We start from the raw sequence: 26,777 nt of genomic DNA on the forward strand, positions 1-26,777 counted from the left end.
AGTTGTTCAAAGAAAAGTAAAGAGCTACATTAAACAAAAATGAGCAGAAATAAAGCCAACTAATTTTCTAAGCGTAAGGCTACCACAAATCACCATCAAGAAATAAATGAAATCCAAAACGAACAGAGATTACAGTATATGTATATTAAACTGTTATCATTTGTTGTTTTTTTCACTAATCTTGGTTATGACCCTGTTTTTTAATATTTTTTCAATATTATGAGAAATATAAGTATCAGCTCAACGAAAGAATTGTTTGCAGTGAAGTACAAATTACGTTCTGATCTTCAGAAGGCATGGGGGGCGTCACCCCTACTCGTCTTAGTTTCTGCTCGTTTTCAGTATGTCACAATTATTTATTGCAATTTCTGTTCGTTTTTGGTTTCATTATTTATTGATGGTTATTGTGGTAGTTTTACGCTTGAAAAACTATTTGACTTTATTTCTCACTATTGGTTTAATTTAGCTCTTACATATTCTTTGAAAAAACTGATTTTGTAGTTAAAGTTTTTAAAACTAATCTTCTTATGAACTCATGTGGTTTCAACCCTTAATTTCTGTTTAAAAAGCTATAATTACTGAAGACGTAAATGTGATAAACGGTAATCCTACCCAATACATGACCTTTTTCATGTCTGGTACGAGCGTACGAATTTATTTCAGGGGTTAGAGGGGCGATAACACGTATAAAAAATCGAATTTGTAAAAAATAGATTTGCTAAATATTTTGCAGAGGAATTGTCTAGGGATAGTCTTAGGTACTCGTTTGGTGGCCGTCTATCAAACAATAAGCTACACGAAAAAAATGGCTCGATCCCGCTTTCTAGGGATATAATGAAAGAAAGGTTAAAACTTGGCCAAGTTTTACGGATGAAAGATAATAGGTTGCCAAAAAATGTGCTTTTTTTCCATCCACAAATGGCCCAACAAAAAGCAAGTCGCTCCTGAACGGGATGTGAATTGATTAAGTGAAAGGACTTGAGGGCAACTGGAACTCCACAGGAGGGAGTAGAGAGTTAAGTTTTGAATGAATTGGGATGGTCTAAGAACCAGCGTAGCTGTGTTTGACTCAGACAGCTTAATGCGGCAGTGAGCTGCTAGTGATAGCAGTAATACATAAAACATTATGGACATCTCGTATGAATCCCGTAACATAAAAGGGAAGGCGCATGCGCAAAAATTCTATCCCCCTCCCCCATTGCGTGCGTGCCTGCATCATTTGAATGCTCAAAATGTTGAAAAAGAATTAGCTTACCATACGAACTTGCAACATAATTATATTTCAGTCTTGGATCTGAATGTCTAACTATTTGATAGCAGGCTGCTCCAAGTACTCCTGCAATTACTAGTATAGTCAGTGTAAGAATGGCGGAAACCATAAGATCTCGATAGATGTACTTTTTTTGACATTTTGATCCAACATGGATAATAGCCATCGCGTTCGAGGACCACGTCATAAATACTTCTCTAGCTGCATTGACCCAACTCTGAAAACAATTGTATATAAGAAACACAAACTATAATCATACATGTATAGATACTCTTGACACACCACACAAAGCGTTGTTAACGACGACAAGCCTTGTCGTTAATGACGACCCCCCCCCCAATTGGGAATGAATTCGTAGTGCAACCTGAATAAGTTACACAGGAATCATCTGTTACAAAGTCAGGTACGTAATCATTCCTCTTTTTTTTGGGGGGGGGGCATTTCAATAAAGGCGTAATACCTAAAAAAAAGAAAAATATAGACAAATTATATAAACAATGTGGTTGATTATAGGAATAACTATGAAAACTGCGAGATTCTGGGAGAGACTATGAACGTGTGAACGTCCGATCCTGCAATGGTTTTCATATTATATTATAATAACATATTATAATAAACACACATCCACGATCTTTCTTCTGGAAAGAAAATACATTGGAGCTTGACACCTCTAGGGTAGGGTTCTCTGATATGAGGGATCTAATAAAACGATTTTCACTAAGATCCTTTGCTTTTTTATGGGTGTTACCTCCTTTTCTCAAAAACAGAACAAATTTTCTCAGGTTCGTAGCTTTTGTTGGGTAACAATAAACTGAATTAATTTTAAACATTTAGAATCAGGATAAAAAAATAATTCTGTGGGCATGTCAATTGTCTTCGAAACTCCGTTTTCAGTTTGTCGCTCCTTACTTACAGTTTGTTATCGGGAACTATTCGATAAACTTCGCTAATAATAAACTAATTGTTTTTGAACGTGTCCATTTTATTCAGTTTAATTGGAATATTGAAAGAAAGAAGGTCAATTTGACAGCTGGATTTAAAGCTTAAATCTAGTTTTTCTTTTACACGTCTGAAGATAGAAGGGACTTCAGCTCAAGGGGGAGGATTGTCCTGTTACGAAAGAGGTATATTTTACCTGACCATTATAAATACAAAACATGGTTTCTATGCAGGTAGGGTGAGATTTGAGCATAAGCCCTTACAAATGTAAACATCTTGGTGAAACTCCACTTTAGGGGCTTTTGAAATCTTAGAAATCTGTTGATCCAGGACAGATAAATGAAGCTTCGAGGAGTAAAATCACATCCTAAGATATCCCCTTTGAAACTGTACTAAATTTTATATCTCTACTCCGTCTGTAGCCTATTCTAAGGCTTAGTAAATTATATCAAGACAAATCTACACCCGTTATAATCGTAGGAAGCAATAAATCTGCCCAAAATTTCGGTTTGAGTCTAATTTTCTTTTGCTCCAGGGTGTCCTCCTTGAAAAATCTTATGCGGGCGCCCTTACTATTCATAAGAAAAAATCAACTCAACAAAAATAAAATTATACAAAAATTACAACCCTGGCTAAGACAAAGTAGGGCTCGATCTACCAGCTTAATATATGAATAAAAGGAAAGCAACACCAAGCACGGAAAAAATCTTCAGATAAAAAGGCAGGAGTAAAAAATCAGAGGAGGCCACACCAGCATGAGAATGATGCAATCCAAAGTTAGAGCTATATTTATCACTCAGAAGCTTGAAACTTCATTTTCCTATGCAACTTGAAAATTACTTGCAGTAGAGACATGCTTGAAAGATTGAATTTTTTCAAATTGAATATTCAGTCAAATTAAAATTGTTATTTTGCGATAGTCCAAAGCTGTTTTCACTTTAGCACAACGAAATAATCAAACTTAACACTTAGCCACTGCGGGATCTGCTTAGTTGCGGTAAAACGGGACTAATTTTAGAATTAGTTGTCGAACTGGTCTTGCCAGTCGAACTTTGTCGAATTAAAAAAAAAAAAAAACACTAATTCATCAATAGATGTATTTTTAATTTTCATAGGGTTTATTTTCATTTCAGAAAACTGCAAATAATAGCAGAAAAATTGTCGGTGTTACGGGTTTGGAATATTTTTAATGCATTTTAAACATAGAATATGGCATTACGAATAAGTTTAGAGAATGTACTCTGAAGAAAAAGTACATGTCGGATACTTACCCAAGGGTTGATGAAAAACTCATTCCAAGAACTCTGATCCATAAATGTTCCTGGTGGCGCAATGACTGGTAAACTCAACGTGTAAAAGGCCACTATGGTGAACACCACTAATGGCACTGTACCATATACGATCACTGCTTTTCCTATTGATACCACACCTAAAAAAAAAAGTTCTGAGTTCATCAAGAGCAAAATTTGATCACTGTCATTGACTGTTTTACCAGCCAGTGTTGAAAATTCGATAAATATAATTATAGTAAAATCGTGTCCAAATCTTTAAAGATGCAATCCTCCCAGCAAAAATTTTGCTCTCTTCAATTTGTCGACTTTCCGACAACATAGAGGATAAAACACTTCTATAAAAATAAAATATTACGGTAAAATACCACACCATAGTCATGCGTGAGCAAATAGTTCATGCTAACGAACTAAACTGTAAGAAAGGAAGTTTTTGATAACAATCAATGCGTCAAAACAATTGGGTGTTTATGCTGATTTCAAATATAAAAAAACAAAATCATTCAGGTTAAAGTTACCCTTCCAAAGCTACGAGCTTTTGAAAATTTGCCTGATTTTGAAAAAAAAAGAGAGAAACATGCCACAAAGTGGCAAATTTGTTTCTACAAACTCGTGTAGCCTGCACAAAATCAACTGATAATATAGACATTTATTTTACCTCAATTCCTTTGATGTTTGATAAAATTATGTTCAGTGATGTATCATTACGTACGAGCCATTATTAAGAGGGCGACTGAGTCATTGCTCAGGGTGGAGAAGGGGAGTTGAGCCCGATTCCTCAAAAGGACCATATGTGTGCCCAAATTTCCAAACTTTACACGAACCTAAAAAGGTCTTATGGAGTGGAGATTTGTAGCGGCGTCAATTGGGGAGGAGGGACAAGGGGACAATTGGTCTTCTAGTATAGTCTTTTATGTGTGATGCTGTGTCTTCATTTATCTCAAAATCGGCATCCTAGCTGGTCTTCTACCATTCATTTTTTTTTGTACATATTGGTTGCTAGTCATTTGCTGCTGAGTATAAGATATTAGGTATAAGAGGAATTGAAATTTTCACCCTACTAATCCAGAACGCTACCAATGAGTCACAGCTATCGATATATAAAATTTACGAACTAGGAATGGGAGATTTACGGTAGCGGTAGCCCCCATCACATCCTGGTTAGACCTGGGCATGATTTGAAAAACGGTAGGAAACTTACTATTCCACGTATGAGGGGAACCACCCCCTCCTCAGATAACCACCCTGTCTGCTACAGAAGTACCAATTAGACGGCCCTTGTGCTTGAGCAGTGGTTTTTAATGAATTAGGGCAGAAACAGTCAAACTTTATCGCAAAAGCTGGGATTTAGAGGGCTCCCCCTCACAAACGGAATGATTTCTGTGGGTCTTAAGTTTTAGTGTTGCTCCTTACGTTCAGTTGAAATTATTTCAACTTCAACTTCCCACTGTTTCAGTATTTCTCTTTCAGTATTTGACCAGTTAACGACTAATTGAATTTAAGTCGGATTAACTCTGTACTGTTCGGAATGAATAACAAGTGAAATAATTTTAAACTTATTATTGAACCTTGTTACATGAATTTATAAACTTGTAAGTGATTATGGCTTAAGGATTGTGGCTCTAAGTTAATATTCAGCACTATTATCATCTGAGTCGTTCATTGAAATTCTTGGATTACTTGAAATTCCACTCAAAGATAAGAAATCATTTATTCTCATTGCTACGCCCATGATAACTAAATTAAAGCCTTTTGATGTCGTTCTCGCTAGCTTCAAAAGTCATCCCCCTTGGCCTGCAATTGTTTTAGAGTCTAAAACTGGAGCTAAAGGAATATCGAGATATATAATTTTTTTGTTATGGCAATCACACTGAGCACCAAGTGGCAGAAACTAATTTGAAATTACTTTTCGGATAACTATAGTGCTCACAAAAGAACGGAAAAGGTGTTGGTAAAGCATTTACCGAATTGCATTCGTTTCCACACATTATAAATCGTCATCACCTACTTTTCTAGCATTAAACTCAGCGAGCGTTATTGCAGAAGATTCACTGGCATCTAGCCTGATCCTAAAAAAATAGTTTTTACCCAGGATGAATTAACTTGCACACAAGCGAATCTTACAGCTGAGATTTCACGTCAAGTTAAGCCTAAACTATCAGACCCAGTTACGGCAAATCAACCAGTTTGATACTATAGTCAAAAAAAATTCATGATGCTATTTCCATTGATTACAACCCAAAATTCCAAGAGATAGAAAAAAAAGACTATTTACAATGGTTAAAAGCCTGGAAAATAGGATTTTTCATTGGAATCGAAAGTGGATGATTTTGAGCAGGAAAAGATATTGGATTGCTTAGTGATGAATGGAGTACGGCAGAGTCCTGGAAATGATATAAAGAAAGATATATAGGTTACCGTTAAAGACAAGATGCTGGTCCCTGGTTTTGAAGTCAATAATATTATAAATATTTATTGATTAAGTTTGAATGACTCTTACGATCAATCTAAAGTGTCTCCATTGCTAATACGCTTCAGAAATGCTGAAATAGTGCGAATCGTTTTAAAAGCAAAAGATTAAACTAGTAAAAAAAGGAATATTTTTGTCAGAATCGCTAACAAAATAGTGCCGTAAAGATTTAAATGAGGGAAGAGATTGCTTCGGTAAATTTAATGTGGAGACTGACCGCAGGCAAATTGAAGCGTGGAAGGGGGCCTAGGTGCCCTCCAATTTTTTCGTCACTTAAAAAGGGCACTAGAACTTTTAATTTCCGTTAGAATGAGCCCTTTCACGAGATTCTAGGACCAATGGTTCGATATGATCATCCCGAAAAAAAAAACAAAAAAAACAACAAATAAGCACGCATCCATGATCTGCACGCATCCGTGATCTGCCTTGTGGCAAAAAATACGAAATTACACATTTCTGTAGATAGGAGCCTGAAACTTCTACTGTAGGGTTCTCTGATACGCTGAATATGATGGTGTGATTTTTGTTAAGATTCTACGACTTTTGAGGGATGTTTCCCCTATTTTCTAAAATAAGGCAAATATTCTCAGGGTCGTAACTTTTGATGCGTAAGACTAAACTTGATGAAATTTATATATTTAAAATCAGCACTAAAATGCGATTCTTGTGATATAACTATTGGCATCGAAATTCCGTTTTTTAGAGTTTCGGTTACTATTGAGCCGGGTCGCTCCTTACTACAGTTCGTTACCACGAACTGTAGGACAATTAAAATTTAATTGTCCTAAGATACATTCCCTCCGTGTTTACTTATCCTTTACCAGGCCGTTATTGGAATATGCATGTCCGGTCTGGCATTCGTAACTTTCAAATGGACTTAGTGACAAAATCGAGTCGGCCCAAAGGGTTCGCTCAGGATTATTTACAAAGAAGGCAAAATTCCATACTCTTTTCTCCTTAAAGCTGCACACATTACCACCTTAAAAGAAAGGAGGGAAAAATTTGCCTGCTTTTCGCTAAATCAGTCATTTCCAATCCCCGTACTGAGGACTTACTCCCTGATTTTCACAATCCATTAGACTCCGACTCCCCCGGTCAGCCTCCTTAGCAATCCCAACTTACTCTCCGATCCATGCTGTTACAGAAAGATTTCGTAAAAGTTTTATACCCTTTATTCTGGAGCACCTTAATAATAATTCGTGATTATGTACTTGCCAAATTCCCCTTTTTCTCTATTGCCGTTTTTTTTCGATTTACTGCAATGTTTTAATAATTTAATTGTTAAGTTTACGGATTTGTCCTTTATCTTTGATGATTTCACTTTTTTAATTTCATTTTATTTTAAGTGTTTGACTTAATGTACTGTTTTGAACTTTTTTTTCTTAGCTTTTACTGACATATAAAGCGAATTCGGCTCTATAGAGCTTGTGATAGTCTTTTGAAAATAAATATTATCTTATCGCTTATCTTATCTTACCTAACTGTTTGATATACGTAATAATTTATATTTGTTTTAAATCTTAATGTTATTCCTTACTTTCAGTTGGAAAAAACTTGTTTTTTATTTAATAACAACCACAAGCCGAACACATATAATACCTTTGGTTTATTATTAGATAAAAATCATAGTTATGAAGCTGTTCAAGGTAAAATTAAATACACATATTGGCTAAAATTACACAAACAAATTATTGCTTAAATTCGTTCTTTAGCGTAAAGAGCGATGTATTGACGAGAGGCGTCAATATCTCGTAAACGTAATACCTTCCTAATATACATAATATTACGTCATATACGTAATATTCGCCTCCTCCTCATTGCATTGCTCTTTCCGCTAAAGTTCGAATTTTGTCCTAATTTTTTAAGAATGATACCTGAATCACAAAGGTCGTCTAATTAGAATAAATAGCTCTTTTGAAATTACTAAAATACTTTATTGTAAACAACAAGGTATTGACAAGGGGACGAACTCCCCCATATACGTAATAATTTTGTTCTTTTTAAACTTTGATGTTACTACTTACTTTCAGTTGAAAAGACTTGTTTTTTAAATTTAATTTTCGATCGTTTTAAAATAATCCTGCCCTTCATAAAAATTATCTTCTCCCATGAAACATTCCTCCATGGACAGATCCTCCCACGTAACCCAATCCCCCGACCTCCCTCCCTACCAGAAAAAAATCCCCCCGGAAAACGTCTGTATACTTACCAATGACCAATGAATTACCCATTACAAATTACCAATGAATTATATGCAAACAATGGGCAAAGTTCATAACTTTCAGCCCTTCCCCCGGGGACTGTGGGGGATTAAGTCGTCTTCAAAGACATAGTTATTGGATAATTCGACTATGCTGAACAAAATGGCTAACTTAAAACTTGGATCAAGTTACTCTGGGAAAAAATGAGCATGGGAAGGGTCCTAGTTGACGTAAGATTTTTTGGTCACTTAAAAGGGACACTAGATCTTTCAATTTACGTTCAAATGAGCCCTCTCGCAAAATTCTAGGACCACTGGGTTGATAAAATCACCCTTGAAAAAAAAACACGCAACCGTGATCATTCTTCTGGTAAATAATACAAAATTCAAGATTTGTGCAGATAGGAGCTTGAAACTTCTACAGTAGGCTGATACGCTGAATCCGAGGGTGTTATTTTTATTAAGATTCTATAGCTTTTATGGGGTATTTCTCCCTTTTTCGAAAATAAGACAATAATATAAAATACGATATAATAAAAATAGGATTCTTTTGACGTGTCTATTGGTATCAAAATTTCGTACTTAGAGTTTTTTAGAGTTTCGGTTAATATTAAGCCAGGTCGCTCCTTACTTACAGTTCGTTACCAAGAACGGATTGATTAAATAACAAGTCTTTTCAACTGAAAGTAAGGATTAACATCAAAACTTGAAACAAACGGAAATTATTACGTATATGAGGGGGTTACTCCTCCACAACATCTCGCTCTTTAAGCCAAAGGTTGGCAGTGTTTAAAAAAAAAGCTTCTTGTTTTTTTAATTAAACGAACATAGTTTTTTGGAGTCCTTCTTAAAAGATAGGTACAGAATTCAAACTTTAGCGCAAAGACCAAAGGATGACTATTTTATTTCTTAGGTATCCTCCTAGATGAAAATTTGTTTTTTAAATACCATATTGTTTGATTAAAATGAACTCATGAAGAAATCTCGTTACTCTAAGAAAACTCAAAAATATCTTTCCTGGACCAATTCTAAGAATCCTATTTTAAAGCTTAATTCATTCTTATGTTTCTTATTGTCCAGTCATGTGGATATCTATTGTCCTTTCTTTTCTCAAACCGCTTTCGAATACTTACGATAAATCTATAAATCTTATCCAGGATGTAAATCGTTTGGCAACTAAACCGTTACTTGATATTGAAAAACTTTATATTATTTCCTGCGTGTCTTTCGCTTTTCTTCGGTACCATGGGAGTACTCCTAGGTCCCTTCGATTTACGAGTTACTTTGTATCTAATCGCTCAAATTATCTGCTCCGTAGTTTCCTAAATATCCAAATTCCGCATACACCAACAATAAGATCCGATTTTAATCCTTTTGTTGCGTGTCATTTGACATGGAACACCCTTCCCGATTCGACTCGAGAATGTCACTCATTTAGCACCTTCAAGACTCGTAAGAAATTTTTTATTACCGTTTATAGTGCTATCCGTCTTTATTATTATTATATTTATAGATGTTGTAATTCATTACAGTTTTGTAAAGCTTATTTAATGAACTCTCCTTTGTTTATATATATATATATATATATATATATATATATATATATATATATATATATATATATATATATATATATATATATATATCATATTGTAGAAATGATCCTAGCAATAATAGTAACGAGTTTCTGCTTGATAATGATGTGATGTGGACATTCTTGAAAAGCAAAAACTTGACAGTAGGACATGAAAAAAAAATAGGTAATAAGCGGTATTGATAAAAATGTCGACTTTGGGATAAGTCATTTCTTAGTCGTAGCTATGTAGACAAACCACGAAATGGCTGCCATGGCTCAAATATTGCCCCAGCCCCAGTATTTGTTTATGGCATGAAAACTGTCCCTTATTACTCCTCCTTGTCAATAAAGACAGTCAGCTATGGGAACGGGATTCAGCCAAACTTTCTTTTTATGGCTAGGCAAGACGAATAATATAACTCAACTTCAAAAATTTTTTATTATTGAGGCAGTTTTTCTTGGTGATACAAGTTTAAAAAAAGACTAAGTAGTTTTAAATATGGACATTAACAATATTAGTTTCACGAGAGTAGTACTACTCACTAAATTTTGTTTGTGTTTGTTTTTTTTGGGGGGGAAAAAAAGTTAAACCTTTTTTAAACCTTTTAAAACCCTTTTTTCCATCGATAACTATTTTCAGGTGTCGATAAATGGTAGAATGAACAATTGATTAATGGATTCACAGGAAAAGAGAAATTAAAACATTAATGCTGTAATTAAGCTGGAACTATTCTGTGCCCCTTCCCCCAAATGTCAACGCCGAGCATTATCTTGTTGAAACAAACATGGATAACGCTAGCATTAACTGGTAAACCTAAGAAGAAAGATAACACACTTAGTTACTATATTATAAACTTTGAAATCCTGGTTACCTTTAGTGACTAAGGAAAAATGTTAAAAACCACAAAAATAATCAACAACCTGGCCGCATAGCTGGTCTTGCTATGGGGAAAAAAAGGACAAGAACAAGATAAATCAGCCATTTAAAAACTACCACTGACAAAAATTGAGCTTTGTTGTACAAGCTATCATCATAAATAGCTTTCAAAATTTTTGACTCAAGACGATACAGGATAGTCTTTATAACCTTAGCTCACTGACTAGATCCAAGAAAGCTTCCGAAGTATAATAGGTTCATCAAAGCTTTTATGATAATTTAATTACTAATTAGGAGACATATTTCACCTTTGCAATAAGTTTTCATGATGAATTCTCTTGTTTTGCCCCTTTTTTAATGTTGTTTTTTCCTTTATTCATCACTTCATTTTACGCTATCTTAAGGGTATTTCTCCATTTCATGAATCTGACGTCTGTTGTATTTTAGGGATTTTTTTTCTTCTATACTTCTTATAAGAGCCCATCATAGCCGAGTAGTTACTGCACTGACTTAGAAAATCTTTTTCTGTGCGGATGGGAATTCAAGTCACGGTGTCGCCTGTTATTTGGTTTGGAACGGGGATCAGTAGTGTAACCCAGCAAACTCAGCCAAGGGTCGACCTGGCTCCAAATGAGTAATAGTTGTTCTACTATTCATCTACTGTTGTTTCATTTACTACTTGAACTATGGGTATTAATCAACTACATAAAGTGATTGTTCCTTTAAATGACCATTTTTGGGTACCACTAGTCGTTAGTTTGACCTTTCTGGAATTGTTGCAAGGGCTTTCAAAATACATGGGTCTTGGTAGAATTCCAAATAGAATTTGTTTGTCCAAACCTAAAGCTGGCGAGCGATTTGGTTGTTTTTTTTTTATATGTATATACATTAGAAACCAGTTTGTAAAGTCATTGTGCTATTCCTTATTATGCAAGAAAAGTCAATATTCAACGCATCACTTTACTACGGAATAAGGAATTCCGCTGGATATTCAGAGTAATAGTGATAAAAATCAATTATCCACATTAAAACTTGTAAATATAAACAAATTTTGTTTAGAGGGGGGAAAACTTTGCCTTAAAGTCCTTCAAGTTACAGGTTTTACTCCGTTTAAAGAAAATACTTTAAAAAATAAAGTTTAATGTAGACGCTTCAACCGTCCGAAATCAAATCACTGCTTGTTCATTTTTAATGATAAAATCTAAACGCAATATTAATTATTTTCGGAGTGGGCGTGCGACTAGACCACCTCCCTATCATTTTATTCTAGATTTAGTTCCTTTCTCTTTAGACCATTGTGCGTAAAGATGTAGTCATTGACCCTTCTACACCGATCAAAGATGTTTTTGTTTATGTTAATTTTCATTTGTACTAATAAAATACATTGTCTACCATAATTTCACTTTGAAAGAAACCAAATTCAAAACTTCGAAGAAAGCTCAAAACTTCAAAGCTGCTTGAAAGTTCTGCCAGCCTCTCACCCAAAATAGCCTCCCCCCTCCCTCCAAAAAGTACATAACTATTCTTCGATATTGAACGTAGGTTTACATTTGTAAGATGCCACAAGATACTGTACATTCTAAAGATACATACCTCTACCAACAGATAAGAAGGTGATGAGCCAAATTACTGCAAGGTTAAATGCTACCTCAAATCTGATAGAACCCAGCGATTCTGGTGGTCGAAGAGGAGGTGTGAATGGACTCCAGCCCTCTCTCTGAAGAACAACACCGCTAAAAATAAAGTATTCCGATTAAAGCACATCCTGTTCACATGTATCAACAAAACTTATCTGATTTATAAGAATACAGAAACCAACAAATTTAATGCGGAAGAAAGATCAATAGATCGTGTTTCTAAAGGAAAGGTTATTAGACTTCCAACGCCCTTTAGAAAAATTCAGTTGTAACTTTAGTCAGAAATCAAAAACACAAAAGTGGAAGTTTTTCTTTATAGGGAATACATAATATAGTAACACTGATTTGATCTCTGCTTGGTAGTACAGGACCCGGAGTCCATTTTTTTTTTTTCAAGAAATTCATTTGGATATTCAAACTGGGTTCAACGAAGAACAATAATTACGCTTAATGAATTAGTCGTTGTAATTAGTAATAATAACGATAATTTATTTCTACCGTTCATATAAAACGAAAAAGAAAGCGGAGTACATAAAAAGAAATAAAAAGAGAAACAAGAAAATCAAAAATAAAATACTGCTAAAGAAACAGAAGATTCATCGTTCAAGTTCTCATCAAACAGTTCGTGGTAACGAACTGTAGTAAGGAGCGACCCGGCTCAATAGTAACCAAAACTCTAAAAAATTGAATTTTGATATCAATAGCTACATCAAAAGAATCGCATTTTAATGCTGATTTTAAATATATAAATTTCATCAAGTTTAGTCTTACCCATCAAAAGTTACGAGCCTGAGAAAATTTGCCTTATTTAGGAAAATAGGGGGAAACACTCCCTAAAAGTCGTAGGATCTTAACGAAAATGACACCATCAGATTCAGCGTATCAGAGAACCCTACTGTAGAAGTTTCAAGCTCCTATCTACAAAAATGTGGAATTTTGTATTTTTTGCCAGAAGACCAATCACGGGTGCGTGTTTATTTGTTTTTTGTTTTTTTTCTTTTTCCCAGGGGTCATCGTATCGACCAAGTGGTCCTAGAATTTCGCAAGACGGCTCATTCTAACGGAAATGAAAAGTTCTAGTGCTCTTTTTAAGTGACCAAAAAAATTGGAGGGCATCTAGGCCCCCTCCCACGCTCATTTTTTTCCCAAAGTCAACGGATCAGAATTTTGAGATAGCCATTTTGTTCAGCATAGTCGAAAACCATAATAACTATGTCTTTGGGGGTGACCTACTCACCCACAATCCCTGGGGGAGGGGCTGCAAGTTACAAACTTTGATCAGTGTTTACATATAGTAATGGTTATTGGGAAGTGTACAGACGTTTTCAGGGGGATTTTATTTTGTTTGGGGGTGGGGCTGAGGAGAGGGGGCTATGCTGGAGGATCTTTCCTTCGAGGAATCTGTCATGGGGGAAGAAAAATTCAATGACAAGGGCGCAGGATTCTCTAGCATTACTATAAGAAAACAATGAAAAATAAACATGAAAACGTTTTTTCAAATGAAAGGAAGAAGTAGCATTGAAACTCAAAACGACCAGAGATTATTACGCATATGAGGGGTTCTAAAAATACTTTAGCATAAAGAGCGAGGTATTTAGGAGGAGATAATACCTTGCTCTTTATGCTAAAGTATTTTTAGTAATTTCAACTATTTATTCCACGGCCTTTCTGATTCAGGGGTCATTCTTAAAGAATTGGGACAAAACTTACGATTTTGTGTAAAGAGCGAGGTATTAACGAGGGTACAAACCCCCTCGTATACATAATAAAAATATAAGGTTATGAAAGTTTGTTACGTAAGTTAATTCTTAAGTTACGTATATTTTTTACTAATAAAAACGTTCGTTAAAAATTAAAAGTCCTAGTTGCCTTTTTAAGTAACCGAAAAATTGGAGGGCAACTAGACCTCCTTCTCCACCCCTTATTTCTCAAAATCGTCTGATCAAAACTAAGAGAAAGCCATTTAGCCAAAAAAAGAATTAATATACAAATTTCATTTTAATAATTTATGTGCGGAGAGCCAAAACCAAACATGCATTAATTCAAAAACGTTCAGAAATTAAATAAAAGAAAACTAATTTTTTTTAGCTGAAAGTAAGGAGCGACATTAAAACTTAAAACGAACAGAAATTACTCCGTATATGAAATGAGTTGTCCCCTCCGCAATCCCTCGCTCTTACGCAAAAGTTTGACTCTTTGCCACAATTCTACTTTTTAAAACAATTAAAAGCTTTAGCGTAAAGAGCGAGGGATTGCGGAGGGGACAACTCATTTCATATACGGAGTAATTTCTGTTCGTTTTAAGTTTTAATGTCGCTCCTTACTTTCAGCTAAAAATTTTTTTTTTTTTTTATTTAATAGTAGGTAGAGGCACAAAAGCGGAGAGAAATTCCACTGCTGGATCCTTACGGCTCATCCATGTTCAGAAATGGCAGGATGTGGGAGTGATAATCTCGTAATAGGTATTTGAGAAAGAAATTCTCATATTTGAGGCAAACCAAATGAAATTTTCATCTTTCAGATTGCATAAACTATTCTCATAATGGTGATATGTAAAGGACATATGGAAGGGACATGGCTGAATACAATTTTGCCAATACATTTCTGTTGAGGCTATTTTAAAGAAATAAGTTTACCATGGCTAGCACGTATCCTTTTTGTGATGTTTTGAATCATGAAACGAGTGCTTCTGACATCATTTCCTTAAGCTTTACCAAAGTACTTCATTGAGTGACCTGAATAAAACCTATTCTGTTTTACTTTCACGTACAAACGTTGGTTATCGGTACTTTGGTTTCTTAGCTGCCATAGGGATGAACTCTAGGATTTCTGTCTTCAGAGAATTTACTCTAAAGCAAATACTTTCGTAGCCTGACACCCGCTGGTCGAAGTTCTTTTGTAACGAGGTCAGTTTGCACCTGAGAATTGCACCATAAGATAGGAGACTTGGATCGCACAGATTCATGCTTTGTCCTTCATATGCATTCTTTGCGATCGCAGATGTGAAGGTGTTAAAAAGAAGAAGACATAAAATATGAAATCCTGTTAAAGGCCACAAGTTAGTCTGATCGGGCTTCTCAGAACGTCCTCAGACTAACGGACTCTCGCATAGCTAGTTGAATACCAGCAAGGTAAATAGGCTACGATATACACTTTCACACATTCTCAAGAAGCTTTGGGAAAACTTATGACGACAAAATCAGATTATGCATAAGTGTCTACTCTGCACACAAAAAGGGATAAACGCAAGGAGATAGCTTGGATTGCTGATAACTTTTTTTAGTAGTCTGTGAACAAAAGCGCAGCTGATGTACAGAAGGGAATTGAACTGGCGATAATCAAGCCTGCATTTTTCTCGAACCACTAAGAACATTTATTTTTCTATAACCTGTACAATGATAAGGGTTCTCATACTTTTTTTGGGGGGGAGGGGGTAGAGACGACGCAGACACACAAGTGCTTGGGACTGCTCCACCGTTTACATACATCTGAAATAATAACCGAAGAAACAAAAAGAGAAGGTCTGAACCGTATTTGAACTGGTCTGGTCAAATGCCGTCAAGCCCAGGAGGTTTACCGCGTTTGAGCTTACGCACAGTTTTGAAACTACAAGATTGTTCCTCACTTTCAGCAAAGCCTCTTTTTATCTGCTAAAAGTGTATCATAGTTTTGCGCTAGTTTAGGGTCTTTAGAGTTTCAGATTAAAGAATAGTGCTTGACCCATACAGCTTTTGGAATTCCAGCAGAGCTTATTTTTGCACTCAACATTTAAAAAATGTTGACACAGTCTTCGGGTTTTTATACGCTTGTTCTGAAACGTTTTCAGTCATTTAGTATTTAAGGTTTTCAATAAGATTTAAATTATGTAAACAAGCTCTGTAAATAGTTATGAACCATAAGTAAATGCGATAGGGTCTGTTGAACGAGGAAATGGAGATACCTTATATATTTTTTTTTTCCAATTCGCAAGTGAGAAATGTTGCCTAGGAGCCAATGTGGTTGGCCTATATTTAGGTGTAGGATTTTTTTTTTTTGACAAAAGATATGTAGAGACAATCTGACTTCTTGCTGAATTTTGGTACATGTTAAACTGAATAGTTTAACATTGATTTAACATAGTTTAGGTTGAATATCGTAAATAGTTTATTTTTAACTCGGCTCAGTGAATGGATAGATTTGAAACTAATAAGTCCGACGATATAAGTATCTTGTCCTTTTGGTGGAAGTTACACATGTAAGCTTGTCAAAAACATCACATGTTTCACAGAGAATATAAACCTTAAGAAACGAGTGGTTCAACTTCAGTTTGCAAAAAAGAGAAGTCTTTATTAGAATATCACCCTCTTAAGGTCAATCTCCTAGGTTGAAAGCTAATTCTATTAAGATAGCATTGAAATATGTACCGAGATTTCCTCCTTTCTCATTGGCTTAATTGCTCTCTCGAGGGTTGTACCAGAATATTTAAACTCTGTTGACTTCCTTGAGATATTACGACCGGATTTAAACAGAATTTAAATTTTTCACATGTCTAATTGGTAACAGCTGACCATTGGAATTTGGTTGGTTACAAGTCAGATAACAGTTTAGCATTTGAATTTTCACAATGGGCAGAAAAAAAACAAGAACAAATAAGGGACGGGAAAACCTGAGACATTGGTAAGTTCTATCTCAACGTTATAGTAGAATATATTACTTTTATTCATTTACAAGTTACATTTTCAAACAGTTCGTGGTAACAAACTGCAGTAAGGAGCAACCAGGCTCAATAGTAACCAAAACTCTAAAAACCGAAGTTTTGGTACAAATAGTTACACCAAAAGAATTGCATTTTAATGCTGATTTTAAATATATAAGTTTCATCAAGTTTAGTCTTACCGGTCAAAGGTTACGAGCCTGAGAAACTGTGCCTTATTTTAGAAAATAGGCGGAAATACCCTCTAAAAGTCACAGAATCTTAACAAAATCACACCATCAGAGTCAGCGTATCCGAGAACCCTACTGTAGAAGTTTCAAGCCCCTATCATAAAAAAGGTGGAATTTTGTATTTTTGCCAGAAGACAGATAACGGGTACGTATTTTTTTGTTTTTTTGTTGTTTTTTCCTCAGGGGTTATCGTACCGACCTAGTTGTCCTAGTATGTCGCAAGAGGGTTCATTCCAACGTAAATTAAAAGTTCTATTGTGCCCAAAAAATTAGAGGGCACCGAAGCCCCCTCCAACGCACATTTTTCTCCAAGGTCACCAGATCAAAATTTTGAGATAGCCATTCTGTTTAACTTAGTCAAAAATCTAATAACTAAGTCTTTGGGGATGACTAAATCCACCACAGATCCCGGGGGAGGGGTGGCAACATATAAGCTTTGACCATTGTTTACACATAGTAGTTGTTAATTATGAAGTGTACAGACGTTTTCAGGGGGACTTTTTTGTGTTGGGTTTAGGGTGGGTCGGGGGGGGGGGGGGAGGTTACGTGGGAGGATCTTTCCATGGAGCAATTTTTCATAAGGGAAGAGAATTTCCATGAAGGGGTCGCAGGACTTTCTAGCATCATTTAAAAAAAGACAATGAGAATTTTTTTTCAACTGGAAGTAATGATAAACATTAAAACTTAAAAACGAACATAAAATATTACTTATATAAGGGGGTTCGTCTCTTCCGCAATACCTTGCTCTTTACGCTAAAGTATTTTTAGTAACTCTAACTAGTTATTCTACGGCCTTTGTGATTCAAGGGTCATTCTGAAAGAGTTGGGACAAAATTCAAGCTTTAGTGTAAAGAACGAGGTATTGACGAGGGGGCAAACCCCCTCATATACGTTACAAAAATACACAAATATATAAGTTCGTTACATAAGTTAATTCGTAAGGTACGTATGTTTGTTACTAACAAAAACGTTTGTAAAAAAAAATAAAACAAATCTAGTTGTCTTTTTAAGTAACCAAAAATTGGGAGGTAACTAGGCCTCCTCTCCCCCCCCCCCTTTTTTTAACGAAATCGTCCGATCAAAACTATGAGAAAGCCATTTAGCTTGTAATTAACATAAAAATTGCTTCTCCAGACTAAACATCCGTATGATATATGGGTAGATTATTGCAAAATATATCGCGCGAAGAATACTTTCCGGCAGAATATGCTTCAATCTTTTGACGATGCCAACTCCACGTGCAACTTTGGTGGAGATAATGTCGCTATGATACTTCCACGATAGATTAGAAGCATTATGGAAACCGAGGTACCGCAGTGATATAACTTGTAAAATAGGCTTTTCACCAAATAGAACTTTACTACTTACATCAACAGAATCACCCACTCTACAGAATGCCAGTAAAAAAAATTTCTTTACATTCACACACAGTGAACTTACACTTGTAAACATCTCTAATCTTTTGAGAGTAATACGAGCTTTTGCTATCAAATTATCTGCGGATTTTGGAAATTTTGTTAGCAATAGTTAGTAATATATGTATCCTTTGGATAAACGCGCATCATGTTCACGTAAACTAAATAAAGCAAAGGGCCCAGCACAGACATTTTGCTATTTATAATGTTAGATATTGTCGTATGAGTGTCTACACCAGGAAACTACTTTACCCCATGAAATACAAGTCTATCAAGCATGGACTCTTGATCATAATTACAAGCTTTTTTTCTATTCGACCAATTCTCTCCTCCAAATTTTCAATTTGAAATCTCAGACTACCTAGTAAAGCCTGCTCAATTTTTGCAAACTTTGGATTAAACTCGAGCGTCATTGAATCATAAACCTGGCTGATTATCAGTTCAGTACCTTCTTTGTTCAATGAATTTGGGTCATTGAACTTTTCAGTAACTGAAAGTAAATGAAAGTAATGAGCAGCATTAAAACTTAAAACGAACAGAAATTACTCCGTATATGAAAGGGGCTTTTCCTCCTCAAAGCCCCACTCTTTACGCTAAAGTTTGACTCTTCTCTTAACTCTATTTTAAAACAGTAAGAAACTTTAGTGTAAAGAGCGGGGTGTTGAAGAGGAAAAGCTCCTTTCATATACGGAGTAATTTCTGTTCGTTTTAAGTTTTGTTGTTGCTCCTTACTTTCATTTAAAAAAACTTGTTTTTTTTATTTAATTTCTGGACGTTTTTGAATTAATGCATGTTTTGATCCTGGCTCTCCGCACATAAATAATTAAAACGAAATTTGTATATTAATTAATTGCAATTAATCGGAAGATTCTGAGTCAAAATCAAAATCAGTCAAAATCATTGGCAAATGTAAGACATGGGCGTAAAACTGAGGGTAGCAAAACGAGAGAAATACTTACTGGAAAAAATCAGGTACTGTTTCCTCAAGTCGGAAAGACGAGTTTGAATCACAGTCTAGAAAAAAAAAGCACGATTTCATGGTTTGAAAAAAAAAAACAATTGTTGATTTAGCCAAGCGGCGTAGTACAAAAAATTCCAATTTAACTATAAAAGATATAAATAACTAACTATGAAAGATAGATATAATTATATATGATTTCTAACTACAAATGGTATAAAGAAACTAAAGATAAAGCTTATAAATTCCAACAAAATCCTGAAACTGACCCTTTCAAAGGATTGAATAAAGCAAAAGTTTTTCAACTGAAAGTAAGGAGTAACGAACAGAGATGATTATGTATAGGAGGGATGTTGCTCCCTCCTCAACACCTCACTCTTCACGTCAAAGTTTGGTACTTTTAAAAACGCTTCTTATTGTTTTAATTAAACAACCCTTGTGTTTCAGGAGTCATTCTGAAATAATTGGGACAAAATTCAAACTTTAGCGTAACCAGTGAGATGTTGAGGAGGGGACAATGCCCCTCAAATTCATAATAATTTATTTTCGCTTTAAATTATAATGTCGCTCCTTACTTTCAGTTGAAAAAAACTTGTTTTTTTTATAAAAACTTGTTTTTTTCATTTCTAGTCGTTTTTTTTATAATGCCAGTAAATCTGGCCTCGACGGAAAAATCCCCCTCCCCACGGAAATATCCTCTAGATAGTTCAATCCCGGTGAAAAATCACCCCGGACAATTACCCTTAACATCTCCACGCGCACAATTAAGTCGGCAAAGAGAACGCAAGACATATAAAGAGTTTGTATAGGAACTGTGACAGATTCCCTTAGTAAAAAATTTTCCCTGAAAATATCATCCCCTGGAAACTTCCCTCCCCATGGAAAATTTTTCCCGTGAAAATCCCTCCACTAGAAAATTCGTCACCCCACTCAAAAATGTATGTATACTTCCCAATCGCAAATACTATGCGTAAACAACGGGCAATTATTATAACTTAGACCCTTTCCCAAGGAATCTGGGGGGGGGGGTATTTTATCTCTAAAGGCATATTTATTGGGCCTATCAACTATGCTGAACAAAATAAGTATCTCACAATTTTGATTGGAAGATTTTGGGGGAAAACGCGGGAGGGGGCCTAGTTGCCCTCCAATCTTTTTGGTCACTTAAAAAAGGCACTAGAACTTTCAGTTTCCATTCGAATGATCCCTCTGCCGATATTCTAGGACCATTGGGTCGATAAGATCATCCCTGGAAAAATATTATAACTTAGAGCCTTCCCCAAGGGCTCTGGGGGGGTGGTTCATTTTATCTTCAAAGGCAAATTTATTGAACCTTTCAAATATGTTGAGCAAAATTAATATTTCACAATTATGATTGGACGATTTTGGGGGGAAAGGACGTGGGAGGGGGCCTAGTTGCCCTCCAGTCTTTTTTGTCACTTAAAAAATGCACTAAAATTTTCAGTTTCCGTTCGAAGGAGCCCTCTTCCGATATTATAGCACCACTGTGTCGATAAGATCATCCCTGGAAAAAAAACACGCATTTGTGGTCATACTTCTAGCTGAAAGTACAAAATTCCATCTTTTGCAGATGGGAGCTTGAAACTTCTACAATAGGGTTCTCGGATACGCTGAATCTGATGATTTGGTTCATCAAGATTCCTTGACTTCTAGGGGGTGTTTCCTCTCTTTTTGAAAACAAAACAAATTTTCTCAGGCCCGTAGCCTTTGATAACTAACACTAAACTTAATTAATCCTAAATATTTGGAATCAGGATAATGAGCCGATTCTTTTGTTATGTTTATTCGTATTAAAATTCTGTTTTTTAGAGTTTCGATTACTATTGAGCCGGTTCACTCCTTGCTTACAATTCGTTACCACGAACTGTATGAAAAGAAAGATCATGGCAGAAAACATACTTGACAGGTATTTAAAAATAAATCTCATATTCTTTCATAAAGTGCTTTGACTAAAAATATAAATGATAAAGTTTTATTTAGGCAATTATTTTCCTATGCATTTGAAATGAACGTATTTAAAAAGAAGAAAACGCATATAAAAATTAATTAGATTTTCGACAGTAAACTAAAATACGCATTAAAAATATACTAATACTATTTTTTTTTGCAGGTTTCGCCGCTTTTTGAGGGGACAGCAACGCACGAATTTCGGTTGTGATTAATTTTCGTTTTAAAAGGCAGAACAGGTTCATGGGTCCTACTCTAGGTCTGGAAATCATAGAAACTGAAAGCCTATGCATGGTTCTGATTTCAAAAAGGCTTAACATGTCCAACTATCTCCTAAAATGTACCTATGAGGCCTTAAAGGGACAGCTTATTTAGCTTGGAACACTTATTTTATTGGAACTTATTTAGCTTGGAACAAGGCTGCAGAGTTCTTGTTAAGCACATTCGCACATCGTTCGAGATTTCAACTTTTCTGAATAAATTGGCACGTTGAGACTTTGATCACATACCGTTCGAGGCTACAGGGCACAAAGGACGGTTGATTAGCCTCTCATTGATATAGGCCCTTGAAAGAAGCACTAGAACTTTTAATTTACGATCTACTGAGCCCCAACCACACATTTCGTGATATGAGGCCTGAAGAAGAAAAGAATTCATGCTAGGTCAACCGTCACTCTTTGCTAGGTAAACCTGATAGCGTAGGGTCATCGATGAGTATATCGATAGTACCGTTTCTAACTACAAAAAAAAACCACTTGTCTGGGCTTGCATATTAACTAAAAAAATGCTATCAACTGTACTTAAATGACAACTAGGATGCATGCTATCTCTCTCACTCTATTTGAAAAAAAAACCGCAGGGGTTGTAAAATGTTAGTATGAGAAAGTCCAAGTAATTTTTTCCAGTCCCATATCTTAAAAATGGTTATCTTGTAATGAATATCAAATTTACTTCACATAGCAGCAATAAAAGTGATAAATGCCCTGAAAATTTTCGGTTTGAAATACACAATTAAACTGCATATGGACTGCAAATAGAACTGGCATTTCACAGTAAATTATTAAAAAGTCATTCTTCCGTTTAAAACCTGTAAAGGTGAATTTAATATTGAATTTAAGCCAACAAATTTTGCCAGAAGCTTTTTGAATTTTTCAAAGTTTGGTTTACTTTCAGTTTCATTGATATCAAATCTCCGTTTGAATCATTTAACTTCTGAAGATATTACACCGACAGAAGCTTAAACGAGACTTAAAACGGGAAATGCTGATTAAGACGGGAAATCTTGGGGATATGCGCACATCAATCGACCTTAATCCTTATAATCGACTTAAAAACCTTTTTCCACAAAACAAGCTTTTCAAAGAAAAGTAAAGAGCCCCATTAAGCCAAGAATGAGCGGAGATAAAGTCAAATAATCTCCGAAGCGTAAAACTACCAAAGATAACTATCAATCAACAAATGTAACTAAAAAAGAACAGAAACTACAATAAATAGCCGAGTCAAACTCAGAATGAGCAAAAATTAACACGAGTAGGGCTGATAAACCCCCATGCCTTCTCAGTTCGTTTTAAGGTTTAATGCTGCTCCCTACATTCAATTGAAAAAAAATGTTTTTCTATTCAATTTCTGATAATTTTTTAAATAATGCCAGGAAATCTGGCTCCGGCACCACGGTAAAATACCCCATTCACACGGAATTACCCTCCAGAAAATTCAATCCCGGTGAAAATCTACCCCGGACAATTACCCTTCATATCTCTACACGTAAAGTTCAGTCGGCAAAGAGAAAGTAAAGCAAATAAAAAAAAATTCGTACAGGAATTCCGGCAAATTCCCCTCAGAAACATCCCCTGGAAAGTTCACACCCTGGAAACTTCCCTATTCGTGAAAAATCCCCCCATCGAAAATTTGGTCCCCCCTTCGCCTGAAAAATGCATGCTTACTTCCCAATAACAAATACTATACGTAAACAATGGGCAAATATCTTAAGAACCTTTCCCCAGGGGTTGTCGGGGGGGGGATCCTTTTATCCCCAAAGACATAGTTAAAAGAGGCCTTTCAACTATGTTGAACAAAATAGATACCTCAAAATTTTGATCGGACGATTTTGGGGGAAAAGGGCATGAGACGGGGCCTCGTTGCCCTCCAATATTTTTAGTCACTTAAAAAGAGCACCACAACTTCTAATTTCCGTTATAATGAGCCCTCTCCAGATATTCTAGGATATCTGGGTTGATACAATCACTCCTAGGAAAAAAAATAAACACGCATCCGTCATCTTCCTTCTGGCAAAAAAAATACACAATTTCGCTTTTTTTGCACATAGAAGCTCGAAACCTCTACACTAGGATTCTCTGATACCCGAATCTGATGGAGTGATTTTCATTAATATTTCTTAGCTTTTAGAGGGTGTTTCACGCCTTTTTTTAAAATCGGGCAAATTCTCTCAGATTTGTAGCTTTTTATGGGCAATACTAAACTTAATGAAACTTATATACTTAGAATCAAACACTTCTTGGTAACAAACTGTAAGTAAGGAGTGACCCGGCTCAAAACTAACCTGTAAAAACTGGAGTTTTGATACCAATAGGTATATCAAAAGAATCAGCTTATTATGCTGATTTCAAATATATAAGTTTCATTAAGTTTAATCTTACCCCTTAAAGGCTGCGATCCTGAGAAAATTTGTCAGATTTTCAGAGAACAGCCCTTTTCTCTTATTGTCAGATTATCAGAGATTCCTACCATAGAGGTTTCAAGCTCTTTTCTGCAAAACTGTGGAATTTTGCATTATTTGCCAGAACAAAGATCACGGGTGTTTATTTGTTTTTTTTTTCCCAGGGGTGGTCGTATCGACCCAGTGGTTCTAGAATATCGAAAGTAAAACAGTTCAAAATAGGGATGAAACCTTTTAACTGACATTGAATATATACAAAAATTATTTAACTGGATATTTCGAACATATATACAGTGTTCATCATCAGCAGTAAAAACGAGTTTTTACTGCTGATGATGAACACTGTATATGTGTTCGAAATATCCAGTTAAATAATTTTTATGTATATTCACTGTCAATTAAAAACGAGTTTTTACTGCTGATGATGAACACTGTATATGTGTTCGAAATATCCAGTTAAATAATTTTTATTTATATTCACTGTCAATTAAAAGGTTTCATCCCTATTTTGAACTGTTTTACTTTCGTCATGGAAAGGCAGTGTGGTCTTCGAAGTTATCTAATTCTACAATATCGCGAGAGGGCTCATTATATTAAAAGTTTTAGTGCCCTTTTCAAGTGACCTAAAAGATTGGAGGACAACCAGTCATTTTGTTCATCATAAATAAAAGGCCCAGTAACTATGCCTTTGGATATAACATGACCCCCTGCCGCAACCCCAGGGGAAAGATCTTTAAGTTACAAAATGCGCCCATTGCTTACGCACAGTATTTGTTATTGGGAAGTATGTATACATTTTCGTACGGGGGGTGAATTTTCTGCTGGGGGTTTCTCCACGGGCAAATTTTCCATGGAGAATGAAGTTTTCAGGGGGTGAACTTATCAGTAAAAATTACACATTGGGGTAATTTTTCCGAATTCCTAAACAAAATTCTTTTTACATGTCTTTCTTTCTCTTTTCCGTCACAATTTTACGCGTGGAGTTGTTGAGGGTAATTGTCATGGGTAAATTGTCACCGGTGTTAAATTATCTAGAGGATATTTCCGTGGGGAGGAAAATATCCTGTATTATATATGACTGTTCAAAATAGATCTGAAACGCTGTATGATAGAACTTTCTCTCCAAATTCATTTTCAATTTTTAGATTAGTAGATTATCATTTTCTTACGTTAGTAAGAGATAACTTGAACCCTCAAACTTTTGCAGAAACTAAACTTCAAAGTTCCCCCCTCTTCCCCCTAAGAAAAGGGGTGCTTCTGCGAGGTCGATTTCGGTTGATTTTGGATATTTCGCTAAGCAAATTTTTCGGAAATATTTGGTGCCAAAAATATTTCTGTTGCTCAATTGGGAAGTGAAAATCATTATGTTTCCATAATTATTAATAAATGAATATTAACTAGTCAGTGCAAGCGTTGGCACTTTATGAGACAGGCCAGGTTCGTTCCTTGGTTCCTTCAGTAAATCTTTGAAAATACATCTTATAAATTGAGCATGTAAAAAAATGTGTAAACTAACCTGGACCTCTGAACGGGATAAAACATGTTCCCCATTTGAAATGATGGCCAACAGTAATCAAGCTATCCCGAAAGTAGAAAAACACATAAGATGTTCCAATTATGCTGTATATACTCATAATTATTTGACAGAGTATCATAGAAATACCAACACCCTAGAAAGGGAAACAAATACATGTTTAGCTAGAAGCTTATTTAAGATGTTATGAGGTGAAGACAACATCATTAGAATTACAACCAGAAACAGTTCTAAACGGCGGGGTTTTACTCAATTTATCTTTTTTTGTGTGTAAATGCATGTTTTGTTGGTTGAACACATCAAAATTTAGACAGACTAAAATCCTAAAACAACAATGGAATCCAAGCTATAAACAAGGACCAGAGTTATTTGACTCAACTGTTGTAGGATGTTTATCTCATCTTCCCATCATGTAGCACAAAAATAATTTATAATGGCGTCAAAATTTTCTCAAATCTTAGATATAAAAAAAGTTAAGTAAATGCTATGTAAATACAAGCTTAAAAAGTGACGAGGAAGAGTTAAAAATGAATTTATTTTAGATATATTAAGTACAAACAAGCTAAGACATGTTCCAATAAAAATACTGAAGAGGAAATTGTAAATATGACTATGGAAATTCAACCTTCCAAGAGATTGGACTTCTCAAAACCTCACCAGTGTGGCAAACGAAAAAATTCATTCATTTCTTCAAACTTAGTGTTGCTTTAATCCTGTTCTTACTTTAATTAACTTTAATGTAGGCTATACGGGATGTTGAAAGATTATTTCATTTTGTTAAAATCTAAATTAATAAGACAATTTTGTTTCTGTGCATACCTGTGTTTCCGGGGGGAGGATATTTTCCGGGAGGTATTTTGCGCAGGGGGTATTTTCTAGGGAGGTGTAAACGCTGGCTCCCAGTTTTTTCTTTGGTAAATCTTGTTCGTAACATTCCAAATACATGGGAAAAATCTCAAATACTTGAATCAAAATTTTTACTCGTTGTTATATGTTTTTATATTTTCCTTTCAATTATTTGGTTTGAGGCCCATGCTTAAAAAT

General features: G+C 35.3%; 1 protein-coding gene across 1 annotated transcript in view; it reads right to left on the bottom strand.

The window, feature by feature from the left end:
• LOC136039342 (sodium-dependent transporter bedraggled-like) overlaps positions 1–26,777 on the bottom strand; it is a 129,232-nt gene that overhangs the window by 53,283 nt on the left and 49,172 nt on the right. The window contains exons 7-11 of the mRNA XM_065722977.1: positions 25,716–25,869; positions 19,556–19,610; positions 12,215–12,354; positions 3,481–3,638; positions 1,256–1,487 (exon numbers count right to left, since the gene is read on the bottom strand). Of these exons, the coding sequence (XP_065579049.1) occupies positions 1,256–1,487; positions 3,481–3,638; positions 12,215–12,354; positions 19,556–19,610; positions 25,716–25,869 (739 nt within the window). The remainder of the gene's footprint in view (positions 1–1,255; positions 1,488–3,480; positions 3,639–12,214; positions 12,355–19,555; positions 19,611–25,715; positions 25,870–26,777) is intronic.

The sequence above is a fragment of the Artemia franciscana genome, chromosome 2 (genome assembly GCF_032884065.1).
Source record: "Artemia franciscana chromosome 2, ASM3288406v1, whole genome shotgun sequence".
Taxonomy (NCBI): domain Eukaryota; kingdom Metazoa; phylum Arthropoda; class Branchiopoda; order Anostraca; family Artemiidae; genus Artemia; species Artemia franciscana.